The 19850-nt window shown below is 53.0% G+C and overlaps 1 protein-coding gene across 1 annotated transcript in view; it reads left to right on the plus strand.

Moving 5' to 3' along the window:
* Positions 1-19850, plus strand: part of celsr3 (cadherin, EGF LAG seven-pass G-type receptor 3) — a 39466-nt gene that overhangs the window by 16757 nt on the left and 2859 nt on the right. The window contains exons 5-34 of the mRNA XM_066699319.1: positions 2671-2899; positions 3003-3118; positions 3264-3352; positions 3669-3826; positions 4919-5082; positions 5338-5463; positions 5630-5799; positions 6214-6399; positions 6699-6809; positions 7012-7180; positions 8597-8738; positions 8961-9081; positions 9274-9457; positions 9712-9813; positions 9948-10042; positions 10137-10346; positions 10593-10776; positions 10917-11066; positions 11451-11631; positions 11756-11923; positions 12151-12277; positions 12439-12645; positions 12827-13001; positions 13246-13358; positions 13738-13817; positions 14264-14390; positions 14647-14766; positions 15010-15107; positions 15476-15576; positions 18941-19114. Coding sequence (XP_066555416.1) covers positions 2671-2899; positions 3003-3118; positions 3264-3352; positions 3669-3826; positions 4919-5082; positions 5338-5463; positions 5630-5799; positions 6214-6399; positions 6699-6809; positions 7012-7180; positions 8597-8738; positions 8961-9081; positions 9274-9457; positions 9712-9813; positions 9948-10042; positions 10137-10346; positions 10593-10776; positions 10917-11066; positions 11451-11631; positions 11756-11923; positions 12151-12277; positions 12439-12645; positions 12827-13001; positions 13246-13358; positions 13738-13817; positions 14264-14390; positions 14647-14766; positions 15010-15107; positions 15476-15576; positions 18941-19114 — 4377 coding nt within the window. The remainder of the gene's footprint in view (positions 1-2670; positions 2900-3002; positions 3119-3263; positions 3353-3668; positions 3827-4918; positions 5083-5337; positions 5464-5629; positions 5800-6213; positions 6400-6698; positions 6810-7011; positions 7181-8596; positions 8739-8960; positions 9082-9273; positions 9458-9711; positions 9814-9947; positions 10043-10136; positions 10347-10592; positions 10777-10916; positions 11067-11450; positions 11632-11755; positions 11924-12150; positions 12278-12438; positions 12646-12826; positions 13002-13245; positions 13359-13737; positions 13818-14263; positions 14391-14646; positions 14767-15009; positions 15108-15475; positions 15577-18940; positions 19115-19850) is intronic.

The following is a 19850-nucleotide window of genomic DNA, read 5'->3' on the forward strand; positions in this document are numbered from 1 at the left end:
CAGGACAAACTCCAACACAGCAGGGGCCGGAGAGGCTCTAATCCCCCGCAGCGGTCTGTCCATGAACCGCACCGAGTGCACGGTAAGATTGGCCACTATCATTAAAAACAACTGCCGGTCCAAACCAACCCCCCCAACCCAGTAGTGACGGAGCCAGGCCTCTCCAGCACAGCGCAGGGGTGTACATCAGCCTCTGTGCTGCCTGCAACCTGAACGCAGCGACCCGGGAGGGATGTCAATCAACCCCTGCCCCCCTCATCACGGGGCAGGTACAGGACAGCCTGTTTCAGCCAATGGTTTCCACTCCAGAAGAACCTATCCAGAGTCTTCTGCACCGACTCCAGCAGCCCTGGGGGGATCCAGACACACCAGTCTGTGCCAAAGCATGGACGCCACCAGGTTATTAATCACCAGGACCCTCCCCCTGAAAGATAAGCGCTTCAACAGCCACTGCCATCTCTGAAGTCTCCCCGAGACCTTCTCAGACACCCCCTCCCAGTTCAGCCGCATGTAAGCCTTCATGCCCAAATACACCCCCAGCACCTTCAGTCCCACTCTGTTCCACTCCAGCGCCTGCAGTAGAACGGGAGGCACCTTCCCCTGCCAGCTGCCCGCCAGGAACGCTCCACTCTCGGCACAATTCCCCAGCGCTGAGGAAGCTCTCTCAAAAGCCCGTAGACAGGACTGCAGCACAGTCACGTCCCGGTCACGAGTCACAAAGACATTCATGTCACCAGCGTACGCCGAGAGACGGACAGGCAGGGCTGAGGGGAGGCCAGGGCAGGGAGAGCAACCCTGTCTGATCCCTCTCTGTGCTGGGAAACAGAGAGAGAGAGAGAGAGAGAGAGAGAGAGAGCGCAAGTGTGAGTGTGTGTAGTTACTGTTTGATGTGTTCAAACCAGCAGAGCTGCAGGGGAATGTTAATTATTTCTTTAATTAACGTAACCTCAGAATTACACAGGGAGATAAAGAGGGAGAGAGAGAGAGAGAGAGAGAGAGAGAGAGAGAGACCCCGGTACTGGATGAAGCAATTACAGGATATGGATGGATGGATGAATGAGTGAATATGAGCCCATGCTGAGCCAGGCAGCCCTATGGCCTTCGACACTTCTGTGACTCGGCACTCGGCTAATCCTGGTCCACACGCCTCCGCACACGGGTCTCATTGTTGTCACTGACCCGCTGAAGGTGTGGCTGACCTTTCCTGACCCCTGACTCGGGTGCCGGTTGCCTCGGAGTCCCTTCGCCCAACTGTGAGGTTGCTTTTGCGCAGCACGGTTTCTGTTTCCCACTGAAAGCGCTTTGCACGCATCTTGACATGAACCGGCACCAGCGCTTTGGCTGAAGGCAATGTGAAACGCACCGATCACAGCAACATACAGAGCATGAGAGACAGAGTCGTGGGAATGTATTGATCGCCTCAACAGTATTTATTCAGTTATTGATTCACTGATTTCTTCTCCAGCTCTGAATCAGCGTTTCAACAGCCACTGAAAAGACTCTGTCACTGATGTATGAGTCGCTCAACACACAGCGCTGATCCACCAATCAGGGGGTCTGTGTGTGTGTGTGTGCGTGTGCGTGTGTGTATATGCATGTGAGAGTGTTTGTATGTACTGTGTTTGTGTCTGTTAGTCTGTGTGTGCATGTGCGTGTGCGTGTGTGTGTGTGTACTGTGTGTGTGTGTGTGTTTGTGTGAAAATGTGTGTGTTTGAGAGTGTGTGTGTGTACTCTGTATATGTATGTGTGTGTGTGTACATATATATATAAAAGAGTCCGTGTGCTTGCTGTAATGTATGCAGTCCCATATGAACTGTTAAGGATAAGTGTATATTTTCCTGTAAAATCAGCCGTGTCTGATCTGCTTTCCCTCCCTGTCCTCCTCCTCCTGCAGGAGAGATCGTCTTTCTTTCTTTTGGCTCGGAGCGCGCTACTCCATATTTATTGTATTCCTTCTTTCAAACCGGCATTCATTATGCAGAATTCACTGGATTGTTATTGCTAATTAACTCATCAGTTTAACATTCGCTTAAACTGAGCCACAGCCACCAAGAAATCATAGAGAAATGAGCAGAGAGAGAGAGAGAATGATGTGTAAGAGAGATGGAGGGAGGGAGATAGATAAGGACAGAAGCAGTTAGTGTGTGTGTATGAGAGAGTGTGTGTGTGTGTGAGTGTGAGTGTGTGTGTGTGTATTAGAAACGGGCCCCTGGGGGAGATACTGTGTGAGGGTGAGGCTTTGGGGGGGGGGGGCTGCAGGGTGAATTGCTGCTTTGATGAATTAAACATCCCACCCCCCCACCCCCGGGAAGGAAATGGTATGAAAGAATTAATGCAGGTCTGAAGAGAAGGTAGACTCGATAACAGGAAGAGAGAGAGAGAGAGAGGGATGGTGGTATAAAGAGGGACAGTAACAGACAGGCGTAATTGGTCTAATGATGTATAACTGATTTTTCTCCTTTGTATTCCTCTCCTTCCCTCACTCCTCTCTCTCTGATGCTGTTTACTAATGTCTATAACTCTTTCTCTCTCCCCCCACATTCCTGTGTCCCTCTTCCTCCATTTCTCTCTCTCCTTCTTACCATCTCATCCCCCTCTCCTCCTCTCTCCCACATCCCTATCCCTCTACATGCCTCACCACACCTTCCCTCTCTCCCTCCACCCCCCCAGGTGAGCGCTGCGAGGTGGACCGGCGCCGGGGCCGCTGCGCTCCGGGGGTATGCGGTAACGGGGGCACGTGCCGGGACCTGGCCGGGGGAGGGTTCCGCTGCGACTGCCCGGCAGGCGGGGGCGGCTTCGAGAGGCCCTACTGCGCTGTGGCCGCCCGCTACTTCCCCCCCAAGACCTTCGTGATGTTCCGCGGCCTGCGCCAGCGCTTCCACCTGTCCCTCTCCCTCTCGTGAGTGCGGTACAGTGCAGTACAGTGCAGTACGGTGCGGTACAGTACATTCCCGTGCAGAATGACATCTCCCTCCCCCTCTCCCGCTCCCTCCCCGTCTCAGGTTTGCCACCCTGGAGAGCAGTGGGCTGCTGCTGTATAATGGGCGCTTCAATGAGAAGCACGACTTCCTGGCTCTGGAAATCGTGGAGGGGCAGGTGCAGCTCACCTACTCCACAGGTCTGTCTGTCCGCCTGCCTGTCTCTCTGTCTGCCTGTCCACCCGTCTGCCTCTCTTTCTGTCTGTTCAGTAAGTTGCGATTCGAATGACCTGTTTAACCAGTGATCTTTGACCCTCCTCCCCACTCCCACTTCTCTGTCCCCAGGTGAGTCCTCCACACAGGTGAGCCCCTACCTGCCCGGGGGCGTGAGCGATGGCAACTGGCACACTGTGCAGATCCACTACTACAACAAGGTAGCGCTGCTGTCTGTCTGTCTGTCTGTCTATCTTCCTCTCTGTCTCTCTGCCTGTCTGTCTCTCTGTCTGTCTATCTTCCTCTCTGTCTCTTTGTCTGTCTGTCTGTAGCTCTCTGTTTACCCCCCTCTCTATCAAACTCAAGTTCAGAGTTTTCCCTGTTCAGCAGTGATGGGATTTATCCAGTTGTGTCCAGAGCAGTCTTTAAATAACCCCTCACCCCGTGTCCTCCTCTCCCCGCTCTCTGCCTCAGTCACGGTGCAGTCCTGTGTCTCTCTCACCCTGCCCTTCTGTATTAATGCCTCCCTCTCCGCAGCCGAAGCGCAGTGTGTCTGGGGAGCCGCAGGGCCCGTCGGAGGAGAAGGTGGCGGTGCTGTCGGTGGACGACTGTGACACGGCCATCGCCCTGCGCTTCGGCCACAGCCTGGGCAACTACAGCTGCGCCGCCCAGGGCCTGCAGAGCAGCGCCAAGAAGTCAGTGCCACACCCGCCCAGCCACACTGCACTGTACTGCAATGTACTGATACTTTACTGCACTGCACTGCACTGTACTGACACTTTACTGCAGTGCACTGATACTTTACTGCACGGTACTGTACTGCACTGCACTGCACTACACTATATTACATTTTACTGCACTGCGCTACCAATGTACTATTGATGTCTAGGAAACAGAGGGTGTTGATTAGAGGAGTCGCTTCTAACTGGAGTGAGGTTGTTAGTGGAGTTCCACAGGGATCAGTACTAGGGCCTGTACCTTTTCTAATCTATATTAATGATCTGGACTCTGGGATAGTTAGCAAACTTGTCAGATATGCAGATGATACTAAAATAGGTGGCTCAGCAGATACAATCTCGGCAGCACAGGCTATTCAGAGGGACTTAGATAATATTCAGTTGTGGGCCGACACCTGGCAGATGAAATTCAATGTGGACAAGTGCAAGGTAATACATGCAGGTAACAAAAATGTCCACTATAATTACACTATGGGAGGAATAGAACTAGATGAAGTATCGCATGAGAAAGACCTAGGAGTCTATGTGGACTCCTCACTTTCTCCATCCAAGCAATGTGGGGAAGCAATAAAAAAGGCAAACACAACGCTAGGGTATATTGTCAAAAGTGTAGAATTGAGAACAAGAGCAGTGATGTTCAGACTGTACAATGCACTAGTTAGAGCTCATCTGGATACTGTGGACAGTTCTGGGCTCCACACTTCAAGAAAGATATCGCTGCTCTAGAGGCAGTTCAGAGGAGAGCAACCAGACTTATTCCAGGTCTGAAGGGAATGTCCTACTGAGAGACTGAGGAACTGAACCTTTTCACCTGGAACAGAGGAGACTACGTGGGGACTGAAGAGGCAATTTGGGAACATTCAAAATGAGACTGGATAGGATCCTTGATCACTTAGTTATTAATGGACACCAAACGAGCACGATGGGGTGAATGTGCTCCTCTCGATTGGACACTGTCTTATGTTCTTATCTTCTTATGTTCTAATATAATGTCCCCCTCATCTCCCTCTCTTTCTTCCTCTCCCTTTCTCCATCTCCCTCTCTCCGCAGGTCTCTGGATCTGACCGGTCCCCTGTTGCTGGGCGGAGTCCCCAACCTGCCGGGGAACTTCCCTCTGCGGAGCCACGAGTTCATCGGCTGCATGCGTGACCTGCACATTGACAACCGCCGTGTCGACATGGCCGCCTACATCGCCAACAACGGCACCGTGCCCGGTGAGGCTCCGCCCCCTGCCCAGCCCCTCTGTCCTACTCTCCATCTCTCTCCTCCACCTTCATCTCTCACTCCCTCCTCCTCCTCTTTCTTAAATGGATAATATATATTTCATCATCATTAACATCAAATCTCAAACCCATCTCTCTCTCTCTTCCCCCCCCCCAACACCCCCAGATACTCAGCTGGTCTAATTATCTATTTTACTCTCTCTGTCTCCCCCATATCCCTCCCTCTCTCTCCCTCTCTCTCTCCAGGCTGTAGTGCTAAGCAGCAGTTCTGCGCTCCGAACCCGTGTAAGAACGGAGGGACGTGCCGGGTCAGCTGGGAAACGTTCTCCTGCGACTGTCCGCTGGGCTACGGAGGCAAAGACTGCGGCCATGGTCAGAACACCCCCACACTGACACACTGACACACACTGACATCTCTACACACAGACACTCTCCCACACTGACTCACTGACACACTGACTCACTGACACACAGGCTTCCTCTCACACTGATGCTCTCCCACACTGACGCTCTCACACCCTTCTCTCCCTGGGCACAGTGATGCACCACCCTCACCGGTTCCTGGGAGCTGGCGCCCTCTGGTGGGACCTGAAGGGCGAAACGGCCATCTCTGTGCCCTGGTACCTGGGGCTGGTGTTTCGCACCCGGGGCAGCGAGGGGGTACTGATGCAGGCGCAGGCTGGACAACATACCAGCATCCTCTTCCAGGTGAGAGGGAGAGAGAGAGAGAGAGAGAGAGAGAGAAGAGGAAGGGGGAGAGAGGGATAATGGAGAGGGGGAGGGAGAGTGTGTGTCAGGCCTGTGCAGAGACCCTGTGTGTGTGTGCATGTGTGCGTGTGTGTGAGAGTGTGAGAGAGTGTGTGTGTGGGGGGGTGCTTGTGTGTGAGTGTGTTTCAGGGCTTTGCTGTGAAATTGTAACTGGTCTCCAGTCCTTTCACAGCAGACAATAATTGAAGGAAATGTCCAATTAAGCAATTATAGTTGAATTAATTAAGTCATTCAGAGCTTAAACCCTGAGACTCTGCTGTGTAGTCACCCAGAGGGCTGTGTGTCGGGGCCCTGCTCTGGGCTCACTGTCATTAACCCCTCGTGCCCTGTGCTCTGTGTGCCGTTAACCTGCAGCTGTCAGGGGGGCAGCTGCTGTTCTCGGTGAGCCAGGGGGGGGGGCGGCTGGCGAAGCTGCTGCTTGACGCGGTGCCGGTGAACGACGGGCACTGGCACGACCTGCAGCTGGAGCTCCGTGACGTGCGCACGCCCCAGGACACGCGATACGTGGCCACGGTCAGGCTGGACTTCGGCCTCTTCCAGGTCTGTGTGTGTGTGTGTGTGTGTCTGTGTGTGTGTCTGTATGTGTCTCTGTATGTCTCTGTATGTGTGTCTGTGTGTCTCTGTATGTGTGTCTGTGTCTGTATGTGTCTCTGTGTCTGTGTGTGTATCTGTGTTGTTGCGGGTCTGTTTGTATGTTTTGTGTGCCTTTCTGTCTGTCATTCTGTGTGACAAGCAGTCTTGTCTGTCTGACTGTGTGTCTTTTTGTCTCTGTATCTCTGTCCTGCTGTCTGTCTTCGTGGGGGCCAGCACAGACTGATTCTCTCCCTCTCCCTCTCCAGGGCACGGTGATAGTGGGCAGTGAGCTCCATGGACTCAAAGTGAAGCACCTACACGTGGGGGGGGTGCTGGGTGCCAGGGAGGTGCAGAGCGGAATGAAGGGCTGCATACAGGTGAGTCTGACACTGCACACAGCCCAGACACACACTGACACACACCTGTGTACCTGCACTGCCCAGGTGTCCCCACACCCATACATAGGCAAGCTGACCCCATTTCTCTCTCTCTGTTTCTTGGTTGGTCTGTCTGTCTGTCTCTATATATGTGTGTGTGTCTATCTGTCTGTGTCCGTGTGTCTGTCTGTGTCTGTGTCAGGGAGTGCGTCTGGGCGACACGCCCCCGGGGAGCCCCTTACCCAAGCCCACGCGCTCAGTGCAGGTGCAGGCAGGGTGCAGCTTGGGGGACCCCTGTGACTCCGCCCCCTGTCCAGCCCACAGCCGCTGCGAGGACGACTGGGAACGTCCCTCCTGCCAGTGTGAACCAGGTACAGCTGTCTGTGTGTCTCTGTCCCTCTCTTTGTGCCTGTGTCCTCTGTCCCTCTGTCTGTGTGTCTTTGTCCCTGTCTCTGTCCCTGTGTCTGTGTGTCTCTGTCCCTCTCTCTGTCCCTCTGTCTGTGTGTCTGTCTGCCCTGCTTTATTTTTTCATTTTTTTCTCTGCTTGTTATTCTTTTATCTTTCCGACTTCTCTCTCTCTCTCTCTCTCTCTGTGCTGCTGCAGTATTAGTGCTCCAGGTTGTCTCCAGTCTGTCTCTCTTTCTCTGAAGTAGCGGATGTGTAGCTTGAACGGATGTCCCTCAGAGCAACACCCCCCCCCCCCGACCCTTCCCTCCTCCATCACTTCCCTCAGAACTACCCCCCCCCCCACACACAAGTCTGAGGGGGAGAGGGACAGAGTTAAAACAGATGCTCTGGGACTTAACACAGGAGGGAGGAAGCATGGAAGGAGAGAGAGAGAGAGTGACAGAAAGAGAGACCTGAATTTAATTGAAATTTAATTAAACGGCGGGGAGGGGGAGAAAGAAAATAAAGAGGGAGAGAAACCGAAAAGAGGTGGAAAGTGAGAAAAAGAGAGTGAAAGAGATGCAGGGAGACAGGGAGGGAGAGAGGAAGGGAGAGAACTTAAGTTTGGAGAAGTGCTGGTGAAGGGAAAGAAATGAGAGAGAGGGGGAGAGGGAGATTGGGAGCTCTACCACATTAACTAAAGCAAACATCCCTCTTAATTAACATATAAGATAATTAACGCCATTTAATTAGAGTATCATTAATAGCTAATAGACCTCCAGAATAAGCACTTGGTAAAAAAAAAAGTAAAAAAAAAGTTTCTTTGTGATCTGAGAAGTGAATTATTCCCTCTCATCTCCCGGAGATAAATCCGCAATTAAGAATTAATTAAGTAACGATGTATCGATGCTGCTTGTATAAAGGACATGCTAATTAGAGTAAGCACAGCTCATTAGGAACTGGCAGACGGGGGGGGGGGGGGGTGGAGAGAGAGACTAGGAGAAGGAAAGAGAAAGAGGGAGAGATTGAAGAAGTGTAGGTTTTCTAGCAATGCTCTTCCTCCCTGCCTTCCTGTCTGCCTGTCTGTATGTGTTTTTCCGTCTCTCTCTCTCTCTCTCTCTCTCTCTCTCTCTCTCTGTCTTAGTCCTTAAGGCTCTATGGTTTAGTTTCTCTGTATACCTCCCTGTGAGTCTGTGTGTGTGTGTATATGAGTCTGTGTGTGTGCGTATGCGTGTGTATGAGTGTATATGAGTGTGTGTGTCTGTGTGTGTGTGTGTGTGTGTGTGTGTATGAGTGTATATGAGTGTGTGTGTGTGTATGAGTGTGTGTGTCTGTGTGTGAGTCCGGGTGTGTTTTTTCACTCAGTGCTGTAACCAGAGTGTGGTGCCGTGTGTGTGCAGGTTACTACGGTAAGGCCTGTGTGGATGCCTGCCAGCTGAACCCGTGTGAGAATGAGGCTGTGTGCCACCGCAAGCCCAGCAGCTCCCACGGCTATGCCTGCAACTGCGGGGACAACCACTTCGGACAGTACTGCCAGCACAGGTCAGTGTGTCACTGTGTCACTGCGTCTCATTATATCAGCATGTCAGTGTGTTTGTGTGTCCGTGTCAGTGTGTCAGTCAGTGTGTCCATGCCTCACTGTGTCAGTGTGTCCGCTGTCCCACTATGTCAGTGTGTCAGTATGTCCATGTCTCACTGTGTCAGTGTGTCCGTGTCCCACTGTTTCAGTGTGCCAGTGTGTCACCCCGTGTCTCCACACTGCAGGGTTGACCAGCAGTGCCCGAGGGGGTGGTGGGGCAGCCCCACCTGCGGCCCCTGCCATTGCGACGCTGGGAAAGGGTTTGACCCCGACTGCAACAAGACCAGCGGGCATTGCCAGTGCAAGGTGAGGGGCGGGATGGGCTCTGTGTAGATATGAGGGGACTCCTGCTCCTGGGTCAGATAAGAAATACATCAATACTGCTTAGGTCAAGGTTAAGCTGTGGCTGTTTATGACTATGATCTTTATTATGAATGATCATGAAATATAAGAATATAATGTCATGCTGTGAAACCTCCCCCCCCCGCTGCCCTATAGGAGTTCCACTACCGCCCGCGTGGCAGCGAGGCGTGCCTGCCGTGTGACTGCTACCCTACGGGGTCGTTCTCGCGTGCCTGCGGGCCCGACAGCGGCCAGTGCCAGTGCCGGCCGGGCGTCATCGGGCGCCAATGCAACGCCTGCGACAACCCGTTCGCCGAGGTCACACAGAGCGGCTGCGAGGGTGAGAGGGCGTCAGCCACGCGCCACCCGCGGCCAAAACACACTGTGACTGCCGACACGACACTGTTAATGCTAACACCACCACTGCTACTCCTGCCAGATCAGCTCCACTTACTGTACTATTACTAATACTGCACAACCTAATGCTACTATATCACTATCAGTACTCCGTGTAAAGCCGCTGACTCTAGTGCTGCTGCTCCTCCTGTGTCTGCCGCTGGTAACACCCGTATCTCACCACTCCCCTGTTGGCAGTGATCTACGACGGCTGCCCGCGGACACTGACGGCGGGGATCTGGTGGCCCCGCACCAAGTTCAACCTGCCAGCTGCCGTGCCCTGTCCTAAGGGATCCATGGGTGAGTCACATCACCCTGACATCACCCTGACCGCTGACATCACCTCTGTGTGTTTATCCGTATAACCCTGTGTGTTTGTCTGGATAACCCTGTGTGTGTGTTTATCTGTATGATAACTCTGTGTGTGTGTGCAGGAGCTGCTATCCGGCACTGTGATGTGGAGCGGGGCTGGCTGGAGCCCGACCTCTTCAACTGCACCTCCCCCCCGTTCGTGGAGCTCAACACTGCGGTGAGACAGATGGACAGACAGAGAGACAGGGACAGACAGACAGATACAGTCAAAGCAGTGTGTGTTACTGACTGCATGTGTCTGTGTGTCACAGCTGGAGTCTCTGGAGAGGAACGAGACGGAGCTCAGCACCATCGAGGCCAAGAAGCTCGCTCACCAGCTCCGCGACGTGGCCGAGGGCACCGCCCGCCTCTACGGCAATGACCTGCAGATCGCAGACCGCGTGCTGCACCGGCTGCTCGGATTCGAGAGACGACAGAGCGGCTTCGGGCTGACGGCCACGCAGGACGCCCACTTCAACGAGGTGGGAGAGAGCGCGGGGGAGAAGGAGGGAGGGAGGGAGGGAGAGAGAGAGAGAAAGAGGGGGATGTATTAACCACTTTTCCCTCTTGCCTCTCTTCCCTCACTCGTTCTCTCAAACCTCCCCTCTCTCTCTCTCTCTCTCTCTCTTTTGCTCTCTCTCTTCCCTCAACTTTCTCACCCTCACTCCACTCTTCCCCTGCCCTACCTCTCTCTCTCTCTCTCTCTCTCTCCCCCCCTCCGTGGGCAGAACCTGGTGCGTGGCTGCAGTGCTCTGCTGGGGGCTGGAAGTGCGGGTCTGTGGCGATCACTGGGCGGGGCCGTGGGGGGCGTGGCCGGGCTGGTGGAGCAGCTGGAGGAGTACTCTCGAACCCTGGCCCACAACATGAAACTCACCTACCTCAATCCTGTGGCCATCGTCGCTCCCAACATCGGTGAGAGAGGGAGGAGAGGAGGGAGGGAGGATTGAATAGGAGAGGAGAGAGGGAGAGGAGGGAAGGAGAGGAGAGAGTGGAGATGCAGGAACAGGTATTCTAATAATAATAAAAGCAATAATAACATGAGTGTGTTTCAGTGATGAACCTGGACCGGTTGGATAACCACACGCACATGCGACGCCGCTTCCCTCGCTACCACAGCAGTCTGTTCCGTGGGCAGCCGCTCTGGGACCCCCACACGCATGTGCTGCTGCCCCCCACCGCCCTGCTGCCCCCCCGACACACGGGTGAGTCTGGACAGACCCTTGGACACACGGGCGCTGACTGGCACTTATGATCACACGGTCTATGACTGGCACACATGGACAAACAGGCGCTGACTGGCACACTCGGACACCCAGGAGCTGACTGGCACACTCGGACACACAAGACATCACTGACACTTGCACACAGACGCACAGGCACTGACACTTTCTGGCACACACGGACAGACACACAGACAGACATACACACTCAGACTGACACACTCAGGCAGACAGACAGACACTAACTAGCACTCACACACCCTGACAGCTACACACACAGACCAACAGTCACAGAGACGGACAGACAGAATGACTGACACTGACGCGTTCTCACTCACGTGCTCTCTTCCTATTTCCTGGGCCCAGTTCCTCCCACAGTTGTTCCCGCCCCCGCCGGAGGTCTGGCCAATGAGACGGCGGAGGTGTCAGTGCCCAGACGCCCTGTGTCGCCACCCGAGCAGCCAATCACCGTCGTCATTCTGCTGATCTACCGCAGCCTGGGGGCAGCACTACCCGGCAAATACCACACTGACCGCCGTGGAATCAGGTCTGACCACTGACCACCAGTACAACTGTCTGACTGACTGACACACTGAATGACTGACTGACACACACCGACTGACTGTCTCTCCCAATAATCTTTAACTCTGTCTCCCCCCGCCTCTCCGCAGACTCCCTAAACACCCTGTGATGAACTCCCCAGTGGTCAGTGTGTCGGTGTTTGCCGGTCAGTCGGACGTGCCAGCTGCGCTGGACACGCCCCTCCTGCTGGACTTCAGGCTCCTGCAGACGGCCAACCGCAGCAAACCACTCTGTGTGCAATGGAACCACAGCAGCCCGTGAGTGTGTGTGTGTGAGTAAGTGTGTGTGGTTGTGTAGCAGTGTCTGTCTGTGTGTACATCTCTGCATGGTGCAGAGTGCAGGGTGCTGTGTAGTTGTGTCTCTCTCTGCAGGGTGGAGGCGGGGGGGTGCTGTGTATGTTGTGTAGCTGTGTAGTTGTCTCTCTGCAGGGTGGAGGCGGGGGGGTGCTGTGTAGTTGTGTAGCTGTGTAGTTGTCTCTCTGCAGGGTGGAGGCGGGGGGGTGCTGGACCGTGCGCGACTGCAGTGTGTTGTACAGGAACACAACACACGTGCGCTGCCAGTGCAGCCGGCTGGGCACCTTCGGGGTCCTGATGGACAGCTCCCAGAGAGAGGTGAGACTGCCCCTCCAGCCCTCTCCATCCCTCCCTCCCTCCATCCCTCTATCTCCATCTTTCAGTTCAGATGAGCTTGATTACCTATTCTCTTCAAAGCATTTACAATACAGAAGTGATTATAATAACAATGATGATGATAATCACTACCCCCCGAGCAGCAGCTGGAGGGGGATCTGGAGACGCTGGCCGTGGTGACGTACTCCTCCGTGTCCGTGTCACTGCTGGCGCTGCTGCTGACCGTGTGTGTGCTGTCCTGCCTGCGCGGCCTCAAGTCCAACACGCGCAGCATCCACTGCAACATGGCTGCCGCCATCTTCCTGTCCGAACTCGTCTTCCTGCTGGGCATCAACCAGACCGAGCAGCAGGTGACTGAGGCTGTGGGGGTGTGTGTCTGACCGGGGCGGTGTGTGTGTGTGTGTGTGTGTGTGTTGGGGGGGGGGGGGTTGGCTGCGTGTGTCTGTCTGCCTCCCACCACCTCCCTGGGCTCCTGTGCACGATGCCCGAGTGTTGCTCTGTGTAACGCTCTCTCTCATCCCCCTCCCTCAGTTCCTGTGCACGGTCATCGCCATCCTGCTGCACTATTTCTTCATGGCCACGTTCGCCTGGCTGTTTGTCGAGGGGCTGCACATCTACCGCATGCAGACGGAGGCGCGCAACATCAACTACGGCGCCATGCGCTTCTACTACGCTATCGGCTGGGGTGTGCCGGCCATCATCACCGGTACTGACCGCTCTCCTGCGCCTAACACCGCCGATATAGGACACACAAGACACACCACACTGTCAACACACCACACACTCACCTGAAACACAAAACTCAACGCTGTCAACATACAACATACAAAATACAACAAACAACACACATTTCCAATCCCAACTCACACCCTCTCAATTCAAAAGGTGCTTTAGTGGCGTGACCAGATACAGATGACAAGATACTCACTCTCTCTCTCTCTCTCGCTCAGGGCTGGCGGTGGGGCTGGACCCAGAGGGTTATGGGAACCCGGATTTCTGTTGGATATCCGTCCATGACAAGCTCATCTGGAGCTTCGCCGGACCCATCGGCATTGTCATCGTGGTACAGCCTCCTGTCCCCCTGTCTCTGTATCTGTCCCACTGCGCGTCTGTCCCCTGTCTGGGAGCCTGTCCCACTGTCTGTCTCTCTGTGTGTCCGACTGTCTGTCTGTCTGTCTGTCTGTCAGTATCTGTTTGTCTCTGTCCCATAGTGTCTCACTGTCTTTCTGAACAGTGTGTCAGTGAATTAGTGTGTACAGTATCAGTGTATCAGTCTGTAAGTGTATACAATGTGTCAGTGTGCTTAGTGTAGCAGTCTGTGCGTACAGTGTGTTGGTGTTCCCGGTGTATCAGTGTGTGAGTGTATACAATGTGTCGGTGAGCTCAGTGTGTCAGTGTGTACAGTGTCAGTGTGCTCAGTGCTGCCCCCTGGTGTTTTTCAGATGAACGGCGGGATGTTCCTGATCGTGGCCCGGATGTCCTGCAACCCCACACAGAAAGAGACAAAGAAACAGTCCGTGGTGTGAGTACCAGCCTGGCAGCACTGGGAATACTGGGACACGGAGGCAGTGAGGGGTACTGGGTAATGGTGAGAGAGAGAGAGAGAGAGAGAGGGGGCAGTGAGAGGAAAATAGGACAGGGGTAGAGCGAGAGAGGGAGGGGAAGAGAGAAGAGGATAGTGAGGGATTCAAGATTAGAGGTAAGAGGGAGAGTCAGATGAAAAATAAGGGATGGAAGGAGGGAGCAGTGGGTGTAAAGCAAGTGATGGAGAGGGACCAATGAAGCAAGGAACTAAAAAATGAGCAAAACGGAGGGATGAAGGGATGAATTGAAGGAGGAGAGGTGCTTCACTGTCATTTGCTCTCCTCCTGTTTTCTCTTATTTTTCTCTGTAAATGTTCTATTTCTCTTTCCATCGCTCTCTTCCTTCCATTTATCTCCCCCACCCTCTCTCTCTCTCTTTCTGCAGTACCACTGTGCGCAATGCCTTTATCTTGCTGCTGCTGGCCAGCTCCACCTGGCTGTTTGGCCTGATGGCCGTCAACAACAGTGTCCTCGCCTTCCACTACCTCTACACTGTGCTGTGCTGTCTGCAGGTACTGTCTGACTGACTGTGTTAACAGTGTGTGTGTGACAGGGACTGTGCAGTGTGTGTGTGTGTGTGTGTGTTGTGGTGACAGGCTGTGCAGTGTGTGGTAACAGTGTGTGTGTATGTTGTGGTGATGGGCTGTGCAGTGTGTGTGTGTGTGTGTGTGTGTGTTGTGGTGACAGGCTGTGCAGTGTGTGTACGTTTGTGTGTGTGTGTTGTGGTGACAGGCTGTGCGGTGTGTTAACAGTGTGTTGTGGTGACAGGGCCTGGCCGTGCTCCTGGTGTTCTGTCTCCTGAGTGCCGAGGTGCGTGAGGCCTGGCGGCTGGCCTGTCTGGGCAAGAAGAGCCCGGCCGAGGAGACCACGCGCCCCCCGCCCATCTCCGTAAGACAGACCAGCGCGACCGCATTGTCAATACCTCCATTATCAATACCCTGATTACTAATACCCCCCAATACCCCCTCTGTAATACAGCTCAACAATACCCTGATCATCCATAACTCAATAATCGATCACCTGATGATTAATAACATCATTATCAATTATCTTAAAAGCAGTCCCCTCATAATGAAACTCTCCCTCTCTGTCTCTCTGTCTCTCTTCCTCCCTCTGTCTGTCTGTGTCCAGGGTCCGAACCCCTACAACAACACGTCCCTGCTGGAGGAGAGCGGGCTGCACCGCATCACTCTGGGCACCTCCACCGTCTCCTCTGTCAGCAGCGTCCGGTCAGTGCACATGAGAGAGAGAGAGAGAGAGAGAGAGAGAGAGAGAGAGAGAGAGAGAGAGAGAGAGAGAGAGAGAGAGAGAGAGAGAGAGAGAGAGAGAGAGGGAGACTAGAGGAGGCTTATTTTAAGGGCTGACACTGACACACAGCTGTGCTGATCTCTGCCTCCCTAGCTGCCCGCCCACCTGGTCTGAACAGTCTGCTTCAGGTGTCTCGGTCAATTAACCCATTAACCAATTAGCCCGCCTGCTTCTCGTTGAGACATTCAGTACAGTAACAGGACAGCGTGTCTTCAGTGTGTGTGGCTGAGGAGGGGGTGGCTTCCCACTGACTTCATACTAAATATTATGTCCAACCCTGCCCCCCAAGGGAGAACCTGCTGGCGCGACAGGGCTGCGCTCTGGAGCACAACCTGCTGACTCACACTGGCGCCACTGACCTGGACGTGGCAATGTTCCACCGCGATGGGGGTGAGGGGGCCTGGGCACCGACCGGGTTGATACACTGGGCACTATACTGGCACACTGGGCTGACACACTGGGCACTATACTTACACACTGTGCTGATACACTGGGCACTATACTGACACACTGGGTTGATACACTGGGCACTATACTGACACACTGGGTTGATACACTGGGCACTATACTGACACACTGGGTTGATACACTGTGCACTATACTTACACACTGGGTTGATACACTGGGCAATATACTTACACACTGGGTTGATACACTGGGCACTATACTGACACACTGGGTTGATACACTGGGCACTATACTGACACACTGGGCACTATACTGACACACTGGGTTGATACACTGGGCACTATACTTACACACTGGGTTGATACACACTGTGCTGATACACTGGGCACTATACTTACACACTGGGTTGATACACTGGGCACTATACTTACACACTGGGTTGATACACTGGGCACTATACTGACACACTGGGTTGATACACTGGGCACTATACTGACACACTGGGCTGACACACTGGGCACTATACTTACACACTGTGCTGATACACTGGGCACTATACTGACACACTGGGTTGATGCACTGTGCACTATACTTACACACTGGGTTGATACACTGGGCACTATACTGGCACACTGGGCACTATACTGACACACTGGGTTGATACACTGGGCACTATACTGACACACTGGGTTGATACACTGGGCACTATACTGACACACTGGGCACTATACTGACACTGGGCTGACACACTGGGCACTATACTGGCACACTGGGCACTATACTGACACTGTAGTGACACACTGGGCACTATACTGACACACTGGGTTGATACACTGGGCACTATACTGACACTGGGTTGATATACTGGGCACTATACTGACACTGTAGTGACACACTGGGCACTATACTGACACACTGGGTTGATACACTGGACACTATACTTACACACTGGGTTGATACACTGGGCACTATACTGACACACTGGGCACTATACTGACACTGTAGTGACACACTGGGCACTATACTGACACACTGGGTTGATACACTGGGCACTATACTGACACACTGGGTTGATACACTGGGCACTATACTGACACTGTAGTGACACACTGGGCACTATACTGGCACACTGGGCACTATACTGACACTGTAGTGACACACTGGGCACTATACTGACACACTGGGTTGATACACTGGGCACTATACTGACACACTGGGTTGATACACTGGGCACTATACTTACACACTGGGTTGATACACTGGGCACTATACTGACACACTGGGCACTATACTGACACACTGTGCTGATACACTGGGCACTATACTTACACACTGGGTTGATACACTGGGCACTATACTGACACTGTGCTGACACACTGGGCACTATACTGACACTGCTGACACACTGGGCACTATACTGACACTGTGCTGACACTGGGCACTATACTGACACAATGGGCTGATACACTGGGCACTATACTGGCACACTGGGTACTATACTTACACACTGGGTTGATACACTGGGCACTATACTGACACTGGGCTGACACACTGGGCACTATACTGGCACACTGGGCACTATACTGACACTGTAATGACACACTGGGCACTATACTGACACACTGGGTTGATACACTGGGCACTATACTGACACACTGGGTTGATACACTGGGCACTATACTGACACTGGGCTGACACTGGGCACTATACTGACACACTGGGTTGATACACTGGGCACTATACTTACACACTGGGTTGATACACTGGGCACTATACTGACACTGGGCACTATACTGACACACTGTGCTGATACACTGGGCACTATACTTACACACTGGGTTGATACACTGGGCACTATACTGACACTGTGCTGACACACTGGGCACTATACTGACACACTGGGCTGATACACTGGGCACTATACTGGCACACTGGGCTGACACACTGGGCACTATACTGGCACACTGGGCTGACACACTGGGCACTATACTGGCACACTGGGCTGACACACTGGGCACTATACTGGCACACTGGGCACTATACTTACACACTGGGTTGATACACTGGGCACTATACTGACACACTGGGTTGATACACTGGGCACTATACTTACACACTGGGTTGATACACTGGGCACTATACTGGCACACTGGGCACTATACTGACACTGCTGACACACTGGGCACTATACTGACACACTGGGCACTATACTGACACACTGGGTTGATACACTGGGCACTATACTGACACTGGGCTGACACACTGGGCACTATACTGGCACACTGGGCACTATACTGACACTGTGCTAACACACTGGGCACTATACTGACACACTGGGCACTATACTTACACACTGGGTTGATACACTGGGCACTATACTTACACACTGGGTTGATACACTGGGCACTATACTGGCACACTGGGCACTATACTGGCACACTGGGCACTATACTGGCACACTGGGTTGATACACTGGGCACTACTTACACACTGGGTTGATACACTGGGCACTATACTGACACTGGGCTGACACACTGGGCACTATACTGACACACTGGGCACTATACTTACACACTGGGTTGATACACTGTGCTGACACACTGGGCACTATACTGACACACTGGGCACTATACTGACACACTGGGCACTATACTGACATACTGGGCACTATACTGGCACACTGGGCTGACACACTGGGCACTATACTGACACACTGGGGACTATACTGGCACACTGGGTTGATACACTGGGCACTATACTTACACACTGGGTTGATACACTGGGCACTATACTGACACACTGGCACTATACTTACACACTGGGTTGATACACTGGGCACTATACTGACACACTGGGCACTATACTGGCACACTGGGCACTATACTGGCACACTGGGTTGATACACTGGGCACTACTTACACACTGGGTTGATACACTGGGCACTATACTGACACTGGGCTGACACACTGGGCACTATACTGACACACTGGGCACTATACTTACACACTGGGTTGATACACTGTGCTGACACACTGGGCACTATACTGACACACTGGGCACTATACTGACATACTGGGCACTATACTGGCACACTGGGCTGACACACTGGGCACTATACTGACACACTGGGGACTATACTGGCACACTGGGTTGATACACTGGGCACTATACTTACACACTGGGTTGATACACTGGGCACTATACTGACACACTGGCACTATACTTACACACTGGGTTGATACACTGGGCACTATACTGACACACTGGCACTATACTTACACACTGGGTTGATACACTGGGCACTATACTGTACTGTGCTGACCTCCTGGACACTCCCTCTCCCCAGGTGAGGACTCGGACTCGGACTCGGACCTGTCTCTGGAGGAGGAGCGCAGTCTGTCCATCCCCTCCTCCGAGAGTGAGGACAACGTGCGTCTCCGCGGACGCATCCAGCGCCGCTTCAAGCGCAGCAATCACAGCGAGCGGCTGCTGACCGAGCCCGGCCACAGCGCGGCCAAAGGTACCGCCCCGCCCGGCCGGCTCTGCGCTTCCTTTCCATTGGACAGCTGCCGTAGCTCTGTGACTCAGTGGATCCCAACCCTGGTCCTGGGACCGCCTGTCCTGCTGGTTTTTTGTCTGAATGCACTGTCAATGAGTTAATTGAAACCTTAATTGAACTTAATAATTTCCTTTATTTCACTTACATAAAGTGGGAGAGTGCTAGTGCTTTATATACTTTAATGTTTAACCTGACATCTCCAATGGTTTTAAACAATTCATTGGCTCTGATTGGGCCATTTATTAGTTCAATTACGGACTTGAGATCTTGGTTGGAACACAATCCTGCAGGACACTGGGATCATTGGGAACCACTGCTTTAAATCTATGAATGAATTGACCCCACTATTTAGATACCCCTTCCTACTCAATTCCCACCCCCTTTCCATTGGTCTCTGAGATTCCATGTCCCATTGGTGGAAACCATTGTTACCCCTCCTACCCAGCTCACTGTCCTTCAATAACCACCCCCTCACTCTCTCTCACTTTCTCTCTCTCATTCTAGGAAACACTGAATAATAATCAGAATTCAGTCCCCTTTTAATCGTTAGAAAGTTTTTAATAAGTGTCTTTACTAATGAGCCTGATGTGTGTTCTTGCCCTTGTCTGTTATTGGGTCTGTCTTTCTCCCTTTTCCCCGTGTCCCCTGTATTTGTGCGTCTGCGTGTGTCTGTGTGTTTTCATCCATTTTTTTTTTG

Source organism: Amia ocellicauda, chromosome 3, assembly GCF_036373705.1.
Source record: "Amia ocellicauda isolate fAmiCal2 chromosome 3, fAmiCal2.hap1, whole genome shotgun sequence".
In the NCBI taxonomy this organism is placed as follows: domain Eukaryota; kingdom Metazoa; phylum Chordata; class Actinopteri; order Amiiformes; family Amiidae; genus Amia; species Amia ocellicauda.